General features: G+C 39.7%; 1 protein-coding gene and 1 long non-coding RNA gene across 2 annotated transcripts in view; one reads left to right on the top strand and one right to left on the bottom strand.

The window, feature by feature from the left end:
- Nucleotides 1–2,213: 2,213 nt before the first annotated feature.
- LOC115434305 (TBC1 domain family member 12-like) overlaps nt 2,214–18,999 on the bottom strand; it is a 34,664-nt gene continuing 17,878 nt past the window's right edge. Inside the window, 11 exon segments of the mRNA XM_030156183.1 lie at nt 2,214–2,310; nt 3,619–3,877; nt 4,602–4,711; nt 4,812–4,940; nt 6,837–6,908; nt 7,210–7,304; nt 7,407–7,490; nt 9,058–9,164; nt 9,238–9,355; nt 9,473–9,555; nt 11,966–12,087. Of these exon segments, the coding sequence (XP_030012043.1) occupies nt 2,239–2,310; nt 3,619–3,877; nt 4,602–4,711; nt 4,812–4,940; nt 6,837–6,908; nt 7,210–7,304; nt 7,407–7,490; nt 9,058–9,164; nt 9,238–9,355; nt 9,473–9,555; nt 11,966–12,087 (1,251 nt within the window). The 3' untranslated portion in view covers nt 2,214–2,238.
- Nucleotides 11,990–18,083, top strand: LOC115434322 (uncharacterized). Its single transcript, XR_003937503.1, has 3 exons — nt 11,990–12,089; nt 17,329–17,344; nt 18,073–18,083. It is a non-coding gene; the product is annotated as an uncharacterized LOC115434322 (long non-coding RNA).

Below are 18,999 nucleotides of genomic sequence, written 5' to 3'. Positions count from 1 at the left end.
GGTTGTTTCAAGGTTCAAGTAAAAAAATTTTCGTGTTGTTGTGAAAGCAGCAGTGGCGTCCGCACGCACGGGTTGGCCTTTCAAACACCCAGTGAGCCTGTTTACATGATCAGTAATAATCTGAAGACAACACCAATCAGATACTGACCAGAGTATTAGTGTGAATATAAACAGTATAATCTGATCTGTTTGATCAGGTAAGAGCAGTAATCTGATTACAATAAATCAGATTAACACACCTGGATTTGTCCCCAATATTCCAATGTTTTCCTGCATGTATACATGTTAATCTGATTTATTTAGTTCTGGTACGTCTGTGCATTTGTGAAAAAAGTTAAAACTGTAGTAAACAGAAGTTACGTAGTCAAACATGTGGAAGACAACAACAGGAAGTTTGAGTCTATCATCACTATGTATGTGCGAACTCCAAAAGAAATCCGATAACGCACTGGAGAGTCTAAACCAGGGTTTACGATTATCGCATTCCTTAAGTGCATGTAAACGTGTCAGATGTGATTATTACAATTATCTGTTTATATTAGTTATCAGATGTTTATGGTCATGGAAACCGGCTCAATGACACCATTCGACTGGACGGGATGAATCAAACAAACCAAAGGAATATAAGTGGCAGGCGGCTAGGAGTGGGTCTGTAGAATTCATACATTTATTTATTTGTAATACTACCACTCTCGCCCTGGACTGAAATGGTTTTGCTAAAAAATGTATGACTTTTTATAAAATCACACACTTGAGTTTGTTAATATAGTAATTCAGTTTTATCAAAAGACATCGTCAGTTCCTTAAATGAGAACCACTGGTCTACAGGAACAAACTACATGTTTCTTCTGCCTCCTGGTGGACACACTTAGAACGCTCCTGTTACAAACTCACTTACGCAACCAATGCTGTTCAAATTTAGAAATATAAAGAGTATAATTAAGATTTTCATGCTTATTAATGGGGTGGCGTCAACATGTGCATGTGTTTTTTAGAGTTTAACTTTCCACCTGTGTTTCCAGACGATGCAACAAGCAAAAATAAAAAAAATACTAAAAAGGTTTGCTCTTTAGCTACAGGCCATCAAAGCGATATAATCCTCAGTTTTGTGTAGTTTGGTTTGCTCCTCTAGGTTTGCAGATTGGCCTAATGCCCTGTTAGTTTAGGTTTACACTTCTGCTCATAGAACTTGAGCACTGCACGTAAAGTCAAGGAAAGTCCAAAGAACATTGATGAAAACCTCTGAACATCAGCAGACGCTTACATTCTAATCCCAATAACAAACAAGAGCTGCTGTTTTGCTACTAGTCAAAAATCCATGTTTTACTTCCTGTTAAACTGCCTGTAGCTGCAAAAACAGTTCATCTGATGCACTAGTTCTAAAACATTAGAGTCTGTTTAAACACTGTCAGTGACTTTGACTTAAATCCACCACCACTGATTAAGTTAGAGTTTGGCTTTGAAATATGTAGAAAAGACCATAGAAGCGTTCATATCCTGTAAAAACACTCAATTAAAATTACTGATTAGTATTTAATCACAGTCTGTACTTAATTAGAGCTCTGATTAGAGGCAGAGGTGATGATTAGAACATTGTACAAAATTCCATGGGTGTGGTTTCTGAGCTCCACGACCATATTCATGTGTTTGTGTGTTTGTACAGGTTCAAAGTGCTGCTGCAGATCCCCATCGCCGCTCCCAGCTACAAAATGAAGCAAATGATAAAGAGTGCGACTCCAAACCACCAGGACCTACGTGAGAGACCGATTAATCCACAGATAAGAATTAGCACCGCAAATTAGAAGTGGAGTCTTCTAGAATTACACAGGGCATGATGCTCAGTGTCAGATGACCACAGGCTGTGTGGACGCCACACCTCCCAAATATCTGCACAAACTGGTGTTTGAACAGCAGAGACTGAGGATGGAGCTGTAGGTGAAAGGATGGCCTCCCTCCTCCGCCTCTGAGAGTCAGCTTTAGCGGCCAGTCTCCAAATGTCCGTTTGCTGAAACACAGACTGGAGGACGCCATTACACAAACGCTTTGGTCCCGACACACTGGAGCTTCCTCTTCTTCCTCAGCCTGCCTCAGCTCACCTCCTTTATCCTCTTTGCTTCAAACTTCGCAGCTAAACTGCGGCTCATCTTCACGCTACGTAGCTTCAAGCTGCAGTCGTGTTCAGGAGCGCCGTGGCTCGGCCGCCGGCGTTCATGTGAGTCAACGTGACATTAGCCAGCGTTAGCTTCTCAAAGCTGGGCTGCTGTTTTTGTCTGTCTCTTTATTTCCATCCTTCATCAAGGCAGAAAACACCTGAAGGCAAATAGAAAGGAGAAGGTTTCAAGAAAAAGCTCCTTGAAACCTTGTTTTACATACAAGTGCCTAAACTTTTAGGGATGCAAAATTCACAAATCTCTTATATTGGCAGGAACTGAGAGGAGTGAATTATTCTCATTTTTACAATAATGGATTTAAAGTATTAAATTAAATTACAGCATAAGTCTAACAATATTCAGACACCGTTATAACTAATGAAGCAACCTGCAATGAGATAAGGACATTAAAATAGCAGCAGTAAAAGGTCAAATAGCTGAAAACGATGTAGAAATAGTGATGAAATACAACCTTTCAGACAATAATTAATAATAATACAGTGATTCTGCAGTAAGCCTGACAGGCGCACATACAGTTTCAGGCAATACGTACATGTCTGACTAGTAACACCGCTTAATACTCATTTAAGAAGTCAGTTTACCTGTGATTCAGTCACTATTAACTACTTTATTTTGCAAAAATCTGTGCTTTCTGAGGTACCGGAATTTCAAATATGGTAACAATTGCATAGTTGGGGATTCATTTAAAATGTGTAAAAACAGCTTCGATCCTCGTTGTATATATTATCTGTGAATCACATACATCAGGAGCTGAATAAAGTGTCCTGTGGAGCTTCATTTATTGCTGTTGGGACCAAGGTTATTGTCCTTAACGAAAACTAACGAAATGACGAAAACTAGAATTGAAAAAAACATTTTCATTAACTGAAATAAATAAAAACTATAATTAAAAGAAAAAACGATAACTAACTGAAACTGTATTGTGTCCTTACAAAACTAACCAAACCATATAAAAATTACGGCTAAAATTCCCTTCGTTTTTGTCTTTGTCAATGTCGGACTGATACGAAATCGATTTATTTCGCTCGAGCAATTTTAGCCAGCGGCACCATATGACACTTCACGGTCTGTCACTTGTGTTCACTTGTGGTTTCCAGTCGTCTTCTGGTCCCCACTCTACCTGGAAACATGGAGACTAAAGTTGGGAGAAAGCAGCAGAGTCCTGTCTGGGATTTATTTGAATACGATGGTGAAGAAGATAAAAGATATAAAAAAAACTAAAACTAAACTAAAACTAAGCATTTAGAAAAAAATGAGAACTAATAAAAACTAGCAAACCTGCTGTAAAAATGAATTAAAACTAATTGAATTAGAGAAAAAAAAGTCAAAACTAAATAAAACTAAACTATTATGAAAAATCCAAAACTATTAGAACCTTGGTTGGGACGCTCCTCCACATTTCCCACCTCAGCTGGATCATGAATACTGCCTGTGTTTATGCACTGACCTGAGCCCAGCGGCGGTTCCTGCTGACCATGTGGGTGTTGGCCATGGCGTTGAACAGCGTGTGCGACTGCAGGTCTTCAGGCAGCCGGCTGAGGAACTGAGCGATGTGGATGAAGTCCATCTGCAGCAGGACGTCCTCATACAGACGCAGGATGCCCAGCCCCGTCCGGAACAGACTCTCCTCCCCGTCCCGACAGAACACATCCCACACCCGGCACGCCACGTCCAGGGGGAGGGACTTACTGTACAGGGTGAAGATCCTGCAGGGGTGGCACCAAGCATCACAATCAAATAGAGCTGAAATGATTATTTGATTAGGTGCTTGAAGTGAATGCAAAAATTCACGATTCGATTAATCGACTCAAATTGATTGAAAGGAAATTCTATTGCAGTTTTCCTGAATTGAAGCTTCTTTGCGCATCACAATAACCGTCTGTGTGAAACACAACAGTGGAACCAATGTTTAACAGCAGAGAAATTAAGGAAACAAAGCTTTGATTCAGGAGAATTGTGGTTGAATTATTTTTTTGGGGTCACTTTCAGTCGATTAATCGTTTCAGCTCTACAGTCAAAGCCATGTCAACTACTTCACTTTATGTGGCAGATGCTGCTGTGTGGCTCCCTTTAAAGACTTTCACAGCTCAGGTGTTTTCCAGGTGTTGTCTCCACCCATCTGTTTACTCCTGACCCGTATATTAACCCATAAATACATTTAGTGATTTGTCTGTAAAAGTGACACACATTTGCTTCTCAACTGTGCCACTTTGTTTCATTTTAAGTCTTTTTTTGTCTTCAGTGAAATTGGTTTTTGGCCTGTTGGTCAGTGATTTTTTATTTTATTTTATCTTAGATATAAGAAACCACTGATCCTGAAAAAATGTGTGTAAAATGTAAAGTAGAAAGCCTAGATGTTCTTCATTGACACACTGCCTAAACTGTGCATATCTTTTTGTCCATGTTGAAGGATTTCTTTTTCAGACTCACCAGTCGATCAGATAGAGGTCAGGGGTCAGGCTGTTGGTCTGGAAGTGGTTGAAGAGGTGAGGCAAATTCTCCTCGAAGAAAACTTCAAAGGCGGAAAAATACTTTAACATCTGATGGAAGAAGAGGAAGAAAAGACACAATAAACCCCGTCAGACCAAACTGAATTAGTTGAATAAAGACACATGGATAATAGCTGTAGTGTGTATTTACCAGTTCATGGTCGACTCTGAAGAAGGCCATCTGACAGGGTTTGTTGAGCAGGTTGGCAAAGGTGATGAAGGCTTCAGCCTCCTCCAGGTTCAGGATCAGCACAGCAGCGATGAATGACATACCCTGGACCTACAACAGCAACAACACAGATTCCACATCATTATATCACTGTGTGTTTGTTTGACCTTTGACTTCTAAAACCACTGGCATGATTGTCAGAGGGTCTGTAAGACCACACACTTTTACATCATATATTCAGTTCAGATTTTAATGTAAGATGTGTTTGTCATGAACATTTTAATCAGCTCTGAAGCTGTACTTTCTGATTTGTACAAGTAAGTGGTTATTACACTATATCGCCAAAACTGTTGGGACGTCTACCTTAACACGCACATGAACTTTAATGCCATCCCATTCTTAACCACCAAACCCAGACTGGTCCATGGGACTGGCAGACAGAGGTGTGACTGGTCTGTCCAGAGGAGTGTCCACTGCTCTAGAGTCCAGTAGTGGCTGCTTTACGCCGCTGCATCCCATACTTTGCATTGACCTCGGTGATGGAAGGCCTGGATGCAGCTGCTCACACATGAAAACCCATTCCATGAAGCTCTGACTGACTGTTCTGGAGCTAATCTGAAGGACACATGACGTCTTGGTATGGCCTTATTTCTCAGGTGGTGTCCTATTACAGTAACACGGTTAAATACACTGAACTTCTGAGAGTCAACCCATTCTTAAACTTATGTTTGTAGAATCAGTCTGCACGTCCAGATCATTCATTTTATTTTTTATTTTATTCTGTCCCAATACTTTTGGCAATATAATGTATGTATATTATCTAATGGAGCCATTTTTCCTAAAGACTTAAAGATACCAAAATGGTGAATCATCAGATCCAATGTGACGTGCTACAATGTGCACTGTGGTCTACAATTATCCGGTTTTGGCCAATGTGCTGAGATGAGGCGGTGTATTATTTCAATAAACGTGTCTTTGTTCACGCTGTACTTTCAGTTTCACTGCCAGCTGTTCAGTGTTTTTTGTGGCTGGATATAATATGTAGAAATGGGACTGAGGACGGTGATAGTCAGGTATTTACTACAGCTGCACTTGTGCTGTGTGTTGAAGTGACAAAGTGACTCTTGAGGTAATTGTGTTGTTTATAGGAGTTGATGTCATATCTAATAAGAGGAGAAAACAGAGTATAGAGGCAGGATTTACCAGAGGAGAAGCTGGTAATAACACTGTGAGCTCCAGCTCATATATACTCAGAAAAACACCTTTTAAAACCATGGCTGGTTTGAGTCAGGTTGAAACAGGTCAGTTCACACCACGAAGACCTTTAACAGCCGAGTCTAGATGCAAATATTTAGTCTGAACTGGACTAATGCTGCCTTCATGTTCTATTGGGAAGACGATCCTTTCCACTTGTGAATTTGAAATTATGAGTGCGTTGTGTTCAAGTGCTTTTGTTGTCATAGTGAAATGAAAAATGGCTAACACAATTTATCATGACCTGGTAAAACAGTTTTGGACGTGTTAAAAAGTGTTGTAGCGCGTTAATCCACTACAGCACCTTTTACTTTTTTTTTTTTTTGCAAATTGTGTGTGCTATAAATGTGCAGAATCATCATCAGCAGAACATTAATAAAAGCACTGGTTACCATCAGTGATGAATCCCTTGTTGCTCTCTGCCATGTTGTCATGTTATAAGGTTCCTTTCAGCTTGGCAGGTTGTGTATTTAAATGTTTTCCCAGTTCTCCAGTGGAAAATACGACATGAGGGGGCATTCATGTGCAATTTTTGAGTTCGCAACTAGTATTTACCATAATTCCCATACGATGGTTTTACAAACAGTCTTAGTAGAAAACAAAAAAAAACAGAACTACTATGGAAGAAATTCATTAATATTCAGTAATTTGAAACAAAAATGCGACAAAACTCAATGCAACTTAGTAAAGAGGTCAGCGAAAGTCAAATGTTTTTGTCTGAATATGAAGTGACAAATGAAGAGTGAAACCCACATATCCGATGTCAGGTCTGTAACAGGTGTAGGCTCCCAGTACGCTGTGGAGGAGGTCGTGGTAGGGGCCGCCCTGCAGAAGAAAAGACCAACGTATGGTGAGGGAAAACCACAGAGATTCAGACTGAAGGCAGAGGAGAGCCGAGTGTCCTGATCTGACACCGGAGCAGCCACGTTAATAAGTAGTGTTCTCCTCAGTTTCCTAAAGATGAAACCAGTGGAACCATAAGGCTCACTAACATGTTTTTAATTCTCTTCAGAGCACAATGGACCTCTACAGCACTGGCCAATGTCATATATCAGGTCACATATGTAGGATGACACTCAGCAGTCTGATGTTCTACAACCATGAGTTAACTCTCACACAGCCTCACCTTCTGGAAGATGAACAGAGAGGGGAAGGTTCTGGAAATGTCCAGTTTGATAAGGTCTAAACTGGACTCTCTGTCGGCCAGAGACGCTCCTCCATCTGACAGGAAAAAACCCATAAAGGTCACTTCAGCTGCTTGTCAGCTTTTGTTTATAACAGAACTACCAGAGCAGTGTAATGTTGTGCTCATTCATGTCGTACCGCTCTCACTGTCGTTCACTGAACTGGTTTCGCTGTAACTCCTCCACTTCTCTTTGGCTCGTGACAGGAAGATCTCATACAGCTCTGTACAAACACAACACATCACACACATCAATGCAAATCTCAGAGTTTGTGGAAACTCTGGGTTTTCAGCTCAACAAACTTTGTGAGAAACTTTAAAGACAGACAATGCAGTTTAAGACCAATTTCAATTTCCATCCCATTGAGATCACATTGTGGAGATTCATGTGAATACAAAACAAACAGGTGAAACAGTAGGTGGAGTTTACTCATATCCCCTACCAATCAAACATTACTTTGCCCCTCCTGTTCACTGATACCCTGCCTACACAGGGATTCATTTTGAGTCTTTACTTCCAATCTTTTCAAAATTTAAAAAAAATGCAAAAATTGAGAGAAAAGCACAAGTAAAGAAGTTGTGTGTCAAATTGGAAAAGCATTGGCTGAACAGTTTTCAAGAAAAGGAAAAGGGTTGGACAAAAACCTCAGACAGACTGAATACCTGATACATACATATATATATATACATACATATATATACATATATACACACACACATATACATATATATATATATATATATACATATATATATATATATATATATATATATATATATATATATATATATATATATATGTATATACATGGTTGTTGGCATGCATGGACTGGTGTAGTTAGTTTGGCATCATATCAACCATATTGCCCAGTGTTTAAGATTTTTGATTACGTCACAGTTTACATCCTGCAGCTGCTTCATGCATATTCCTTCATATATTGTATTCCTTTGTTTAGCTCAGCAAACCTTACATTAACCACACTTGTCAAGAGTTGATGACATGCACATGTTTTAGTCCCTGTGACAGAAGAATAAGCCTGAATAACAGGCCAGTCATGAAAAACTAACATAATATACCATGAAACTGCCACAAACTGTCACACTGTCATAAACTGACACATAAACTGTGATACGAGTTGTTTGGTTATACCAGTAAGTACAAGAGCACACGCAGCAAAGGTACTCAATTTCAAGTACGGATAAAGTAGTTGTGTAAAAATAATCTGTCAAAAGTAAATATACTGTTTCAGCCTCTTTACTCAAGTTAAAAGCACACAACTGCAAGAAGTACACAAGTGCAAGCACTGAAATGTATGAAAAAGTAAAAGTAAAAACTATTTTTACATTTCTACAGGATGTTTCTGTGTAAAGCCACTGAACCTCACATCTCCCGTGTCAGCATTAGTTCTCCTGGTCTCTGTGGTCTAGTCTCCATCTCTTTTCCATGTGTTACTGTTCTATTTGTATATGTTAAAATCACTCTTGATACTGGGAAAACATGTAATGATGCGCTATTAAAGTTATCACTGATTCCTCTCCAATGTAAAATAAAAAAAACCTAATGATACTGTGAGGAGTGTGAGGACCAAATACTGTTGACAGTGTGTACATTTTGGCAGTAAAAGTACAAAAGTCATCAAAAAAATAAATAAAGTTCAAATATCTGAAAACTCTTCTAATGTACAGTAAGTATTTGTACTCTGCGCTCCACTGATGATGGCAGTTTTCGTTCATGCTGAAATCAGGTGAATCTAAAGCCTCAGTTTGTTAAAGGACGGTGTGTGCGCGTACCTGCTGTGATGTTGAGCTCGTTGCCGATGGCGAGGCTCCAAACTCTTCCACGGACGCTCGGAGGAAGGCCCGCCCACCACAGCTCCCGGACACGCCTCGTCCCCTTCCTGTTGACACATAATGACCGTATTAAGGTGCCGATTGGCCACAAGACACAAATGGATGTGGGCGCTGACGTACATGGTGTCCCAGTGTGGCAGGATCTCATTGTTCCAGATGACCATGGCATTGGAGATGATGTCCTCCTGTCGGTGCCTCTCCTTCATCTGACGCTTCTTCTTCTGCGCCTCCTTCAGCTCTGACAAACAAGAAGAAGAAGAAGTCACAATGATTCTGCTGATGTATAATTGCATCCACAGAAATATCATATGACTGAACAGGTGGTTGAACAGGTGTTCTGATCGGTTCGTGCTACCTCTCCTCTTGGCTCCAGCCACCATCTCCTCATACTCCAGTTTGTGTCTCTGAGTTTCCTCCATAGATTTTGCTGGCAGGTTCCTGAAAAACACAAACACACAAAGCTGTTTCTTCTGTTTTTATGAAGTGTCACTGGTCTTCATCTCTCGGCAGATGCTGGATGTTGCTAAGCAACGGCTGACAACCTGTTTCTAGATCGAGATGACAGACTTGAGGATAGTAATTAGAAGGTTTTGTCATTAAAGAACAGATACATATAACCTGAGGCCAAACATACACACACACAATACTGTATTTGGGTTGAATTAATTTCTTGAGGGTAACAACAAATAATGTATACGCAGTAAACATTTCCCCTAAAACAGTATCCAGGGTTTTCTAGCAGTCTAAGTAAGGTGACAAGGTACCCAGGCCATTTGGGGGACCACATAGTTCAAAATAATGTGAAGTCTGTGCAGAGAACATCAAAACTATCTAAAGACGTTGCTGAATGAATGGTGACTGGACATATTTAGGTTTTGTTTTAAGCTTTTCAGTGGTTTTTATTTTGATGGTTTTTACTTTTTATACAATAATAATAATCGGGCCAACTGGGTTATGTTAGAGGTTAAAGAATATGTTATGTTAAAAAAAGGTTAATGAAAATGAATGACTTGTTTATGGCAGATGCGACCAAGGGGTAGAGTGCAGATGATTAATAATAGGAGCCCCAGGACAGGACCCTGAAGCACACCAGTGGTAAGTGGGAGAGGGTGCGATGTGAAGACTAACTGGATAAACTGAGCACAACCAGAAGGGTATGATATAAACCAGTCAAGAAGTGTATGTGCAATACCAAAAGCATGAAGTCTGTCCGGGAGGAGGGTGAATGAAATGATGTCAAAGGACAAATTCAAATTGAGCAGGATCAGAATGGAAAGAAGACCAGACTCAGACTCCAGGAGGAGATCATTAGTGATTTTGAGTAAGGCTGTTTCAGTGGAGAGGAGTGGACAAACACCAGACTAGAAATGCTTAAGATTATTGCCTGACAGATGGGCAAGCAGCTGAGAAGCAACCGTTTTTTTCAAGGATGTTGAAGAGGAATGGTGGACTGGAAATAGGATGAAGATTATTAAGTAAAGCAGGGTACAAACTTAAAGACAACGGGGCTGGTTTTGTCCCAATTTTCCCCCTTCCTGACCAAGGACGGCAAACCCCAGATTATTTTATGTTTTATAAGATTGTCCTATTGGATTATCCTGTGGTCTGAGGTGTGTTAAAAGTGAATTTTCCCAATAATCGGCTCCAAAACAGGTTGGGGCTGACAATTGTGAATATTAAATTTGTTCAATATTTATGACGAAAAATCTTCGTGTGTGGTGAAAGCCGACAACTCCTGAGCAGATTCCCGCACAGGTCCACTTTTCCAAACCCACACCTGCCCGTACCCATGTACATTAGACCCGCAACCTGACCCAACCCGTTATTAAACCCATTTTCTACACATAACTCACTTTAAGGGCTTTTTTTTTTTTTTTTTAACTAAAACGCACGTCATCATTAAATCTCTAATATGCGCTGCTGAATGACATCTGTGGCTGGATGTAAACAGACGTGAAGCTCACTTCAAAATAAAACAGAATGTGGATCAACCACAGTCAAATTAGATGATGATCATCATTAAAAATCCTGCAAATTATTTTCATCCACAAATGTTTATTTTTTCACTTCCTTTTCCCCTACCCACCTGCATTTCGTTTAATTTTAACTGGGCTTGTACCCGTGAAAATACTTATCTTTTTTTTTTTTCCCCTCATTGGGGGGGTGTTACCCAATTCAAGACTCTGCTCCTGAGTCATACTATGTTTCTTCTTCTTCGTTTTTGTTGGATCACGATAGATCACAAAAGATTTCTGGCTTGGAGGACTAGATTCTAGATTGGTGGTGGGACAGAATCATTATGTGTGTGCTGTGCTGAGATTATCTGAGCACACCACACACAATACGATCAAAACTGTTCAATGCCTGATTTTTTTATCTTCATATGTGGGGTCTGTACCAGATAAAAAAATCACTTCAGATTTAGAAAATCCTTAGGTGTGTACCCCGCCAAAGGGAGTAACAGCAGCTGTTTGGAGAGGTGAGGGAACAATTCCAGTGGTAGAAGAAGAGAGAATTATGTGTGTGAGGAAACAGAGGTCTTAATCAAAACAGTTAGCATGGGGTCTAATCAACAAGTTGGTGATTTTTTAAATTAAAGCAGATATTTGAGTAGAAGGTAAAGTGAATACTGAGAGCGTCTAACACCACCGATGGAACAGATTCAGGTACGTTTTAGTAGGTGTGAGGACTGAGTTGCAGGTGCACATTTGTCAAATCTGAGGGGGAAACAAGACTACTGAGGACATGACACATCAAGGGAATGATAATAAGAACATGATCTGGGGGTGTGTTCTATTTAAAACCTGAATGACCCCAGGCTGAGGCCAACCAGTGGAGCGGTACTTACGCCGGCCGGTCCTCCAGGATGAGCGCTGTGGTGGACAGAGGCTCAAACTCCAGGTTCTTCCTCCTCCCTGCAGATGGAGGACATTGAGGACACGAGGACAGTATGTCCCTCATCTGCTCTTCCTGTGGATCACAAAGAACAATCACATGGACTGAGCTATTCTACTAAATCCATGACAAAGCAGTGGGTATTTGAAATGCATAGGATGTAAGCCACCATAAAACTAATTTCTAACAGCAGATATTCCTTCTTCCGGTTATTACATAAGTGAATGTGTTTTCTTTTATGTTTTTTTAAATATGAATTTTAAGGCTTTATTCTAGAAAACAAACTAATAGTCTGTACCTCTTTCAATTTATAATGTTCACATATTTCAATTCATACACGAGGCATTACATTTTCAGAATTCATCCTGAGACATTGAATATAACTCAACAGAACACGGAGGGCGATAGAGTTATACTTCATCAACACTCAATGCAATCATCTTATAATGACTTCAAAATGCATCTAAAAAACTGGTACATTAATAATTGTGCACTTTAATGTTTTTTTTACTTACGTTGTCTGATGTGTTATTAATTGTAAATTTTGTATTTCAAAATTTGTATTGTACTCGTCTGTGTTCAGGTATTTTAAATTTATGCTGTAAAATTTGTATGTTTATAACCTTGTACTACCTTTTAGTGTGACAATTTAACACGGGTCCAGTGACTGACGATGAAAAAGAGCCGTTTGGCTAACTCTGGTGCATTTACGGTAATGTGAATTAATGTACCAATAAAATAAATAAACAAATAAATAAAGTACCAACATTATGGAACATCCTTCCTCCATCAGTGAAATGTGCTCATGAACTACTTATATTAAAAAAAAAAAAAAAAAACAGTTGAAGAGGCCTCTATTTAGAAAAGATTGAGAGGTATTCTCAATAAACTGAAACTTATAAACTGAATATATCTTAACTGAAATTTAGGTGATTTAGGTCATTTTCATTTTCTTTTGACCATGATTAAAGCCATTTTTGTCCTCCAAATAGGACTGGGTGATAAGCCCCTGAAAACTGAATGTCATTATTTTTTAAAGCATTACAGTTTACAATTTTAATAGATTTTTAACTGTTCACATGAGCTCAAGCTTAAAACCAGGTATGATTCTACAGAAATCACTGCTTTATTTGTGAACACTGTTTGTTGATCTATCCACAAATGCAGGTTAAAGCTATTTTATGCCAAGAAGAAGCCATATGTGAACATCCACCGTCCTCTCTGGTAAGGGAGCAAAGTGGACACAGTTCTGTGGTCAGAACAATCAACATTTAAAATTCTTTGTGGAGACCATAAACACCACATCCTCCAGGTTAAAAAGGGGTGGGGGGTGTCCAGCTGTTATCAGAATGCAGTTCAAAGCCTGCATCTCTGATGGTTTGGGCAGCCTGCACATGTGGGAAGGCACTGTTAGAGCTGAAAGGTTTACACAGGTCTAGGAGCAGCATACGCTCCCATCCAGACACTGGCTTTTTCAGGGAAGGCCCTGCATACAACACTCCACCACATGTGGCTTCAGAGTAGAAGACCCAGGTGCTGAACTGGTCTGTCCATTCAAACGAAGACCCATGACTGATGAGCGGTGAGAATCCTATATCAGACAGGAATGGGACGACATACCTGTTCCTAAACTCCACCAGGCATCTTCAGTTCTCAGACACTGACAGACTGATTTGAAGAAAAGAGTCAGTTTTACTGTGGTAAATACGACCCCGTCCCAAATATCTGGAGATGGGCTCCTGCCCTCAAATTTGTAAAATCGTTACATTCTGTTCCTGTTTATATTTCACACTACTTCCCAAATAATTTGGAATTAGGGTTGATACTGTGATTACAACTATGATTCATTAATTGAGCAGCCCTACATTAATCTAAACCAGGGGTCTCAAACATGCGGCCCGGGGGCCAAATGCGTCCCACCAAAGGTTCCAATCCAGCCCAAGGGATGAATTTGCAAAGTGCAAGAATTCCACAGTCAAGGCTGTCGAACTCATGTTAGTTCAGGTTCCACATACAGACCAATATGATCTCAAGTAAAATAATAACATAATAACCTACAAAAAGTAATGACCCCAGATTTTCTTCTCGGTTTGATGTGGAAATAATATTACATTATGGCTATAAATAATGACAACTTCAAATTTTTGTCTTTGTTTTAATGCAAAACAATAACATGAAATTATGAAAATATTTACATTTACAAACTACCCTGTAACAATAAAATGTGAATACCCTGAACAAATATGAACAACCTGAAATGTCTGAAGAAAATTAAGCACAATTTTAACTATTTTCTGCCTGTTACTAAGTGTTCAGTGTCTTTGTAGATCTGATCCATAATGCACACGTAGAAATGATACGTTGAGGCAGAATATTGTTCAAATTGCACTGATTTTTCCGATGAAATTTCAGTTTTTTCAGGTTATTCGCATCTTTTTTGTTTGTATAGTTTAGAAAAGTAAGTATTTTCATCATTTAATGGGGTTTTTTTTGCACTAAATAAAAGGACAAAAATTTGGAGTTGTCATTATTTATAGGTTATTATTATTATTATTTTACTGGTCCAGCCCACTGCAGATCAAATCAGGCTGAATGTGGCCCCTGAAAGAAAATGAGTTTGAGAGCCCTGATCTGAACTGAACTGAGGCTTACCCTCTAATGAATGGTTCAAAAACCAATGATAACGGTTCAATGATCTTTTTGGAAACAGCCTTCAAGTCACATGAAGTAGGTGAACACCTGCATATGAGATCTAAGGCGACAGTGTCTAACGCCTCACAGACGCCTCCATGTGCAGTTTTCTAACGTCTGAGCCATGAAAAGAGTGAGTGTATTTGTGTGTGTGCGCACAATAAACAGTCCATTGAGGGGCAGGACAGCTGTGGGTCAATAGGACAAGTCGTCTTTATGGTCTGAGTTCTGACTGTGACCAGCAGGGGGAGACAGAGGGCCTGTGTGCCTCTCATGTAGTGAAAGTCATGTGCGTGAAATCATATGACATTTCCAGTCATTTCCCTGTAAACCACCACATGAGGCTGTTCTTTCTCATTAGAACCTGCCACAGTGATTATTTGTGATTAATGTAAAGCCTCTAAAGGGGGACAAATCTATAACACAATACCATATCTGTACCCATTAGGAAGAAGGAGCAGGGGCTGATGGGAAACAAGTCCCACACAGTAACATTAAAAATGTCACAATTTGTTTATTGAGTGGTGTGTATTATATATTTCTGGAACTCAAGCTGTTATTTATTACTTTTTAACTATTAAATTTTCAACAAAACCCCAAAACTTCAACATAAAAAAACAGCTAGATCTAGGTTAAGTCTCCTGTTCGTGCCCTAACCCTAACCCAAGTACCTTCAATTGCAGCTCACTGGTAATAATGTGTGCTATTAGGGAAGTAACGATATGAAAATTCCATATCATGGTTATTGTGACCAAAATTATCACGGTTATCATTATTAACGCGGTACTGTTTAAATTGTTCTCAAAATGTTCACAAGTACTTGTACACACACTGAAATATTTAACCAAGGTGTATTTGAAAAACAAACAAACAAAATAATAGGCACAATGTACTTTCGGTTGGCAGAAACATTCAAAAATTAACATGTAAGCATCAAACATACAAATGTGCACTAAAGATGACAGCTTATGGCCATTGTTTGACCATTTTCCATATTTAGTTTGAGTTGTTTTAGAGAGAGAGAGCGAGAGAGAGAGAGAGAGAGAGAGAGAGAGAGAGAGAGAGAGAGGGTTAGGATTAGGGTTAGAGAGAGAGAGAGAGAGAGAGAGAGGGTTAGGGTTAGAGAGAGAGAGAGAGAGAGAGAGAGAGAGAGAGAGAGAGAGAGAGAGAGAGAGAGAGAGAGAGAGGTGCAATCAGACCAGGTCCATGTGGGAGCACACCATCCCCAAACCCGAATCTCTGGAGTGCTGTCCATGCAGGTGCCTTCATTCCAAAAATTGCAAACTGGCATGCATGCCTGGAATGCTGCTGCTTCTCCAGGAAATGAGCAGTACTGTGAGTTTTCAAAGTGCAGTAATCAAACACGGTTATCATCATAATTAGAATTTAAACAGTAATACTAACCGTCGGGAATTTTACTACTGTTTGTCGTTATACCGGTAATCATTACATCCCTATGTGCTATATGCTAACACTAATGCTAGGAACCATGTGGAAAATGCAGAGACTGTCAGATCACGTGATTCCTCACAGGAGAAGCTCCTGCAAATAACAGACCTGAAATCAGTTCCATGGTCTGGCCCTTGTGGTCATACTTGACTGATAGTGTCTCCAGTAATCAATGTTTTGCTACTGCTGTTGCTGTTTGCTAAGTTGATAATCCAAGTTTCCCTTCCTTCTGACAACTTCCCAGACGTGTCAAGGCACAAAAGGCTGTGTGTTTCCTTACAGTAAGGTTGAGCATTTCAGCGAGGCATCATATCATTATGGAAACAGGAAAGACACAAAGCTCAACCAACAGGTTGGGCAGGATCACTGTAGCGTTCTGCTTCCAATGTTCTGGTTCTGCTTCTAGAGTCTAATACTGCTCTACCACTGACAGTATCAGCTCAACTCATCTAGACGTTATTCAACTTGGTTTTGGTACCAGCATGTTGCATTTCCACTGCACGTGTAGGGTTAGGGTTAGTTACTTGCTTGAAGGGGCTGGTTGTCATAGCAACGCAGCATAAACATACTGAGATGTCTTCAGTGCAACTGGAGCTATGAATGACATGGAATGGTGTCCTGAATTCTGTGTTGTAATATTCTCAATACTTCTTTTGTTGGGTCACAAAATGTAGTTGTTTTTTTTTTTAATTATCTTTTTATTGGAAAGGCAAATGTCCATCACATACATTAATTACAGCCTTAATCATTCAAGAAAATACAATAGGATGGATACAGAAGGTTTCAATGATTATATCCATATTGCCCTTCTAGAATTTCTTTTTATGGACCATTAATTTCAGTTGAAACAATAATACAACAAAACAGAACAGGGGCGTGCACCACCTGATACAATCACAACCTCACATAAAAGCAACAAAATGTAGTTTTAGCATTTTTTCAGGTGAGAATGTAGTTGTTTAGACTCAAACCTGTGATCTACCCCTCAAGTTAGAGCTCATGTGAACACTGGTGCTGATGGTTTCATAGATTTCCCAGTAGTCTGGCCATGAGCATCGATGCATATGATGAGATCTGTATGGTTTTACATCATATTTAGTATCACTTTAGCTCACTTGGTACCTCAGTGAAGACTGTAATAAAACAGTATGTGTTAGTACCTAATGGAAAATAAAGGCTGTACTGAGTCGAGGTGAGTTAAGCTGTCAGTGGAAAACCAACAAAATGTGTGCAATCCTCTTGGAATTCAACTATCATTGGAGGAATAACTAAATGTCAGATGGAGCCCATAGCAGGACCTGATGGGCAGTAGTTTTACTGTGATTGCTATTGGCTTTTTTTTTGGCAGATGCTCCTTGAACAGAAGTGACTGTAGGCTACTATACAGTATGTTATTTGAACTCAGGTGTTGTAAACTATTGTATGATATTTATTTATTCATGTTTTGTTCATGTGGTTTTGGTTGCCAATTTCTGAATAGTTACATAGACACTGTTTTTTTCTGAAATCTCCTCCATTATTTAGTTGATTAATAATCAGTATTGGGCCTGAAAAACAAAACAAAACAAAAAAGATCTCTAGTTCAAACAATAATTTCTAGGTCTTTTCAGGTTGAACACATTCTGCATGAGGTTTTCTCATCTCCGCTCTAATAAGACCATGTGACTGAATATCTGTGGTTCTAGTGAGGTTTGGACAGATTTTTTTCACAGCTGCATGGGCAAAACTAAGCTTAATAATGTCAAGTAGGAATGTTCCAAACAGTAAAGCCTGAAAAACTGTCACAGGATCTGCAGGAGTCAAGAGTCCAGACCTGCAAACGTTACACTGAAACACACAGCTTTAGAATGACAATCGCAACGCTAATCACTATACTGCTACACTCCTCCTCCTCCACCACCTCTTCTTCCTCCTCCTCAGTCTGACATGTCAGCAGTGCTGCAGCCAAACCACATCTGTTCCTTTCCTTTCCATTCCCTTCCCATGTGAGCAGAGACTGCTGACTTTCACACATATCCCCGCCCGCTTTGCTCTGAATTCACACTGCACAAGAGAGGGCAGAGGTCACAGCAACAGCAGCCTTTGGAGTCTGGAGGATGAAAGTTGGCCAATACGGCCGTCTGCCAAGACTGAAGGTGGATCAGTGCTCTGCTGTGGGACACAGTTTATGGCATATGATCATGAAATCCCACTGAAACAATAAGAAAAAAAGCTGCTCAACCATTTTTTTCCTGTCATTTCTTCTGACTTGTCAATTTATTGCCTCCTGAATCTATTAAATTCAGGTCCATGGTGACGTAAACAGACTGTACCATAGCACCGACTGAATCACAGACTCCAACACAAGGCCATAAACAAGTATAAACCATTCTCCACATGTGTCGTCCATCTGCACCACCACAGTGGTAAACAATGAAACTATGCAAGAATGGAGCCTCTGCAAAAGTGGTATTTGTGTTTATGGAAAAAAAAAATCCAAAGAAAAGGAAGAGGAGGAGAAGAATGTAGGCCTAGCTGTGGTAAAGGAGGTTTTTCTGCTTTTCCGAAGAGTTTGTGCAAAGTAGCTCACATCAGTCACATACATGTAGGTGTTGTGTTGATCACTGCCTCATTTCATGCAACTTTGGAGGATTGATCCCAAGAATGAGGGTTTTTTTTTTGCAGTTCTGAGTGGACCTCTTCCAAAGTTGTGTCTTCCTACCTGAAAATGTCTAGGTTTCGACAACAATAAAGTGAACCTGTACTGGTCATGCTTGTGACATTAATTGTGCCATGAACTATGAACATGAGCAGAACCTATGGGGAGCAGCCACTGCCAGCCGTAAGTCAAAGGTGTCAAACATACGG

This window comes from Sphaeramia orbicularis, chromosome 15 (assembly GCF_902148855.1).
Source record: "Sphaeramia orbicularis chromosome 15, fSphaOr1.1, whole genome shotgun sequence".
In the NCBI taxonomy this organism is placed as follows: Eukaryota; Metazoa; Chordata; class Actinopteri; order Kurtiformes; family Apogonidae; genus Sphaeramia; species Sphaeramia orbicularis.
The sequence above is the reverse complement of the archived record's forward strand: the minus strand, read 5'-3'. Positions and strand labels throughout refer to the sequence as shown.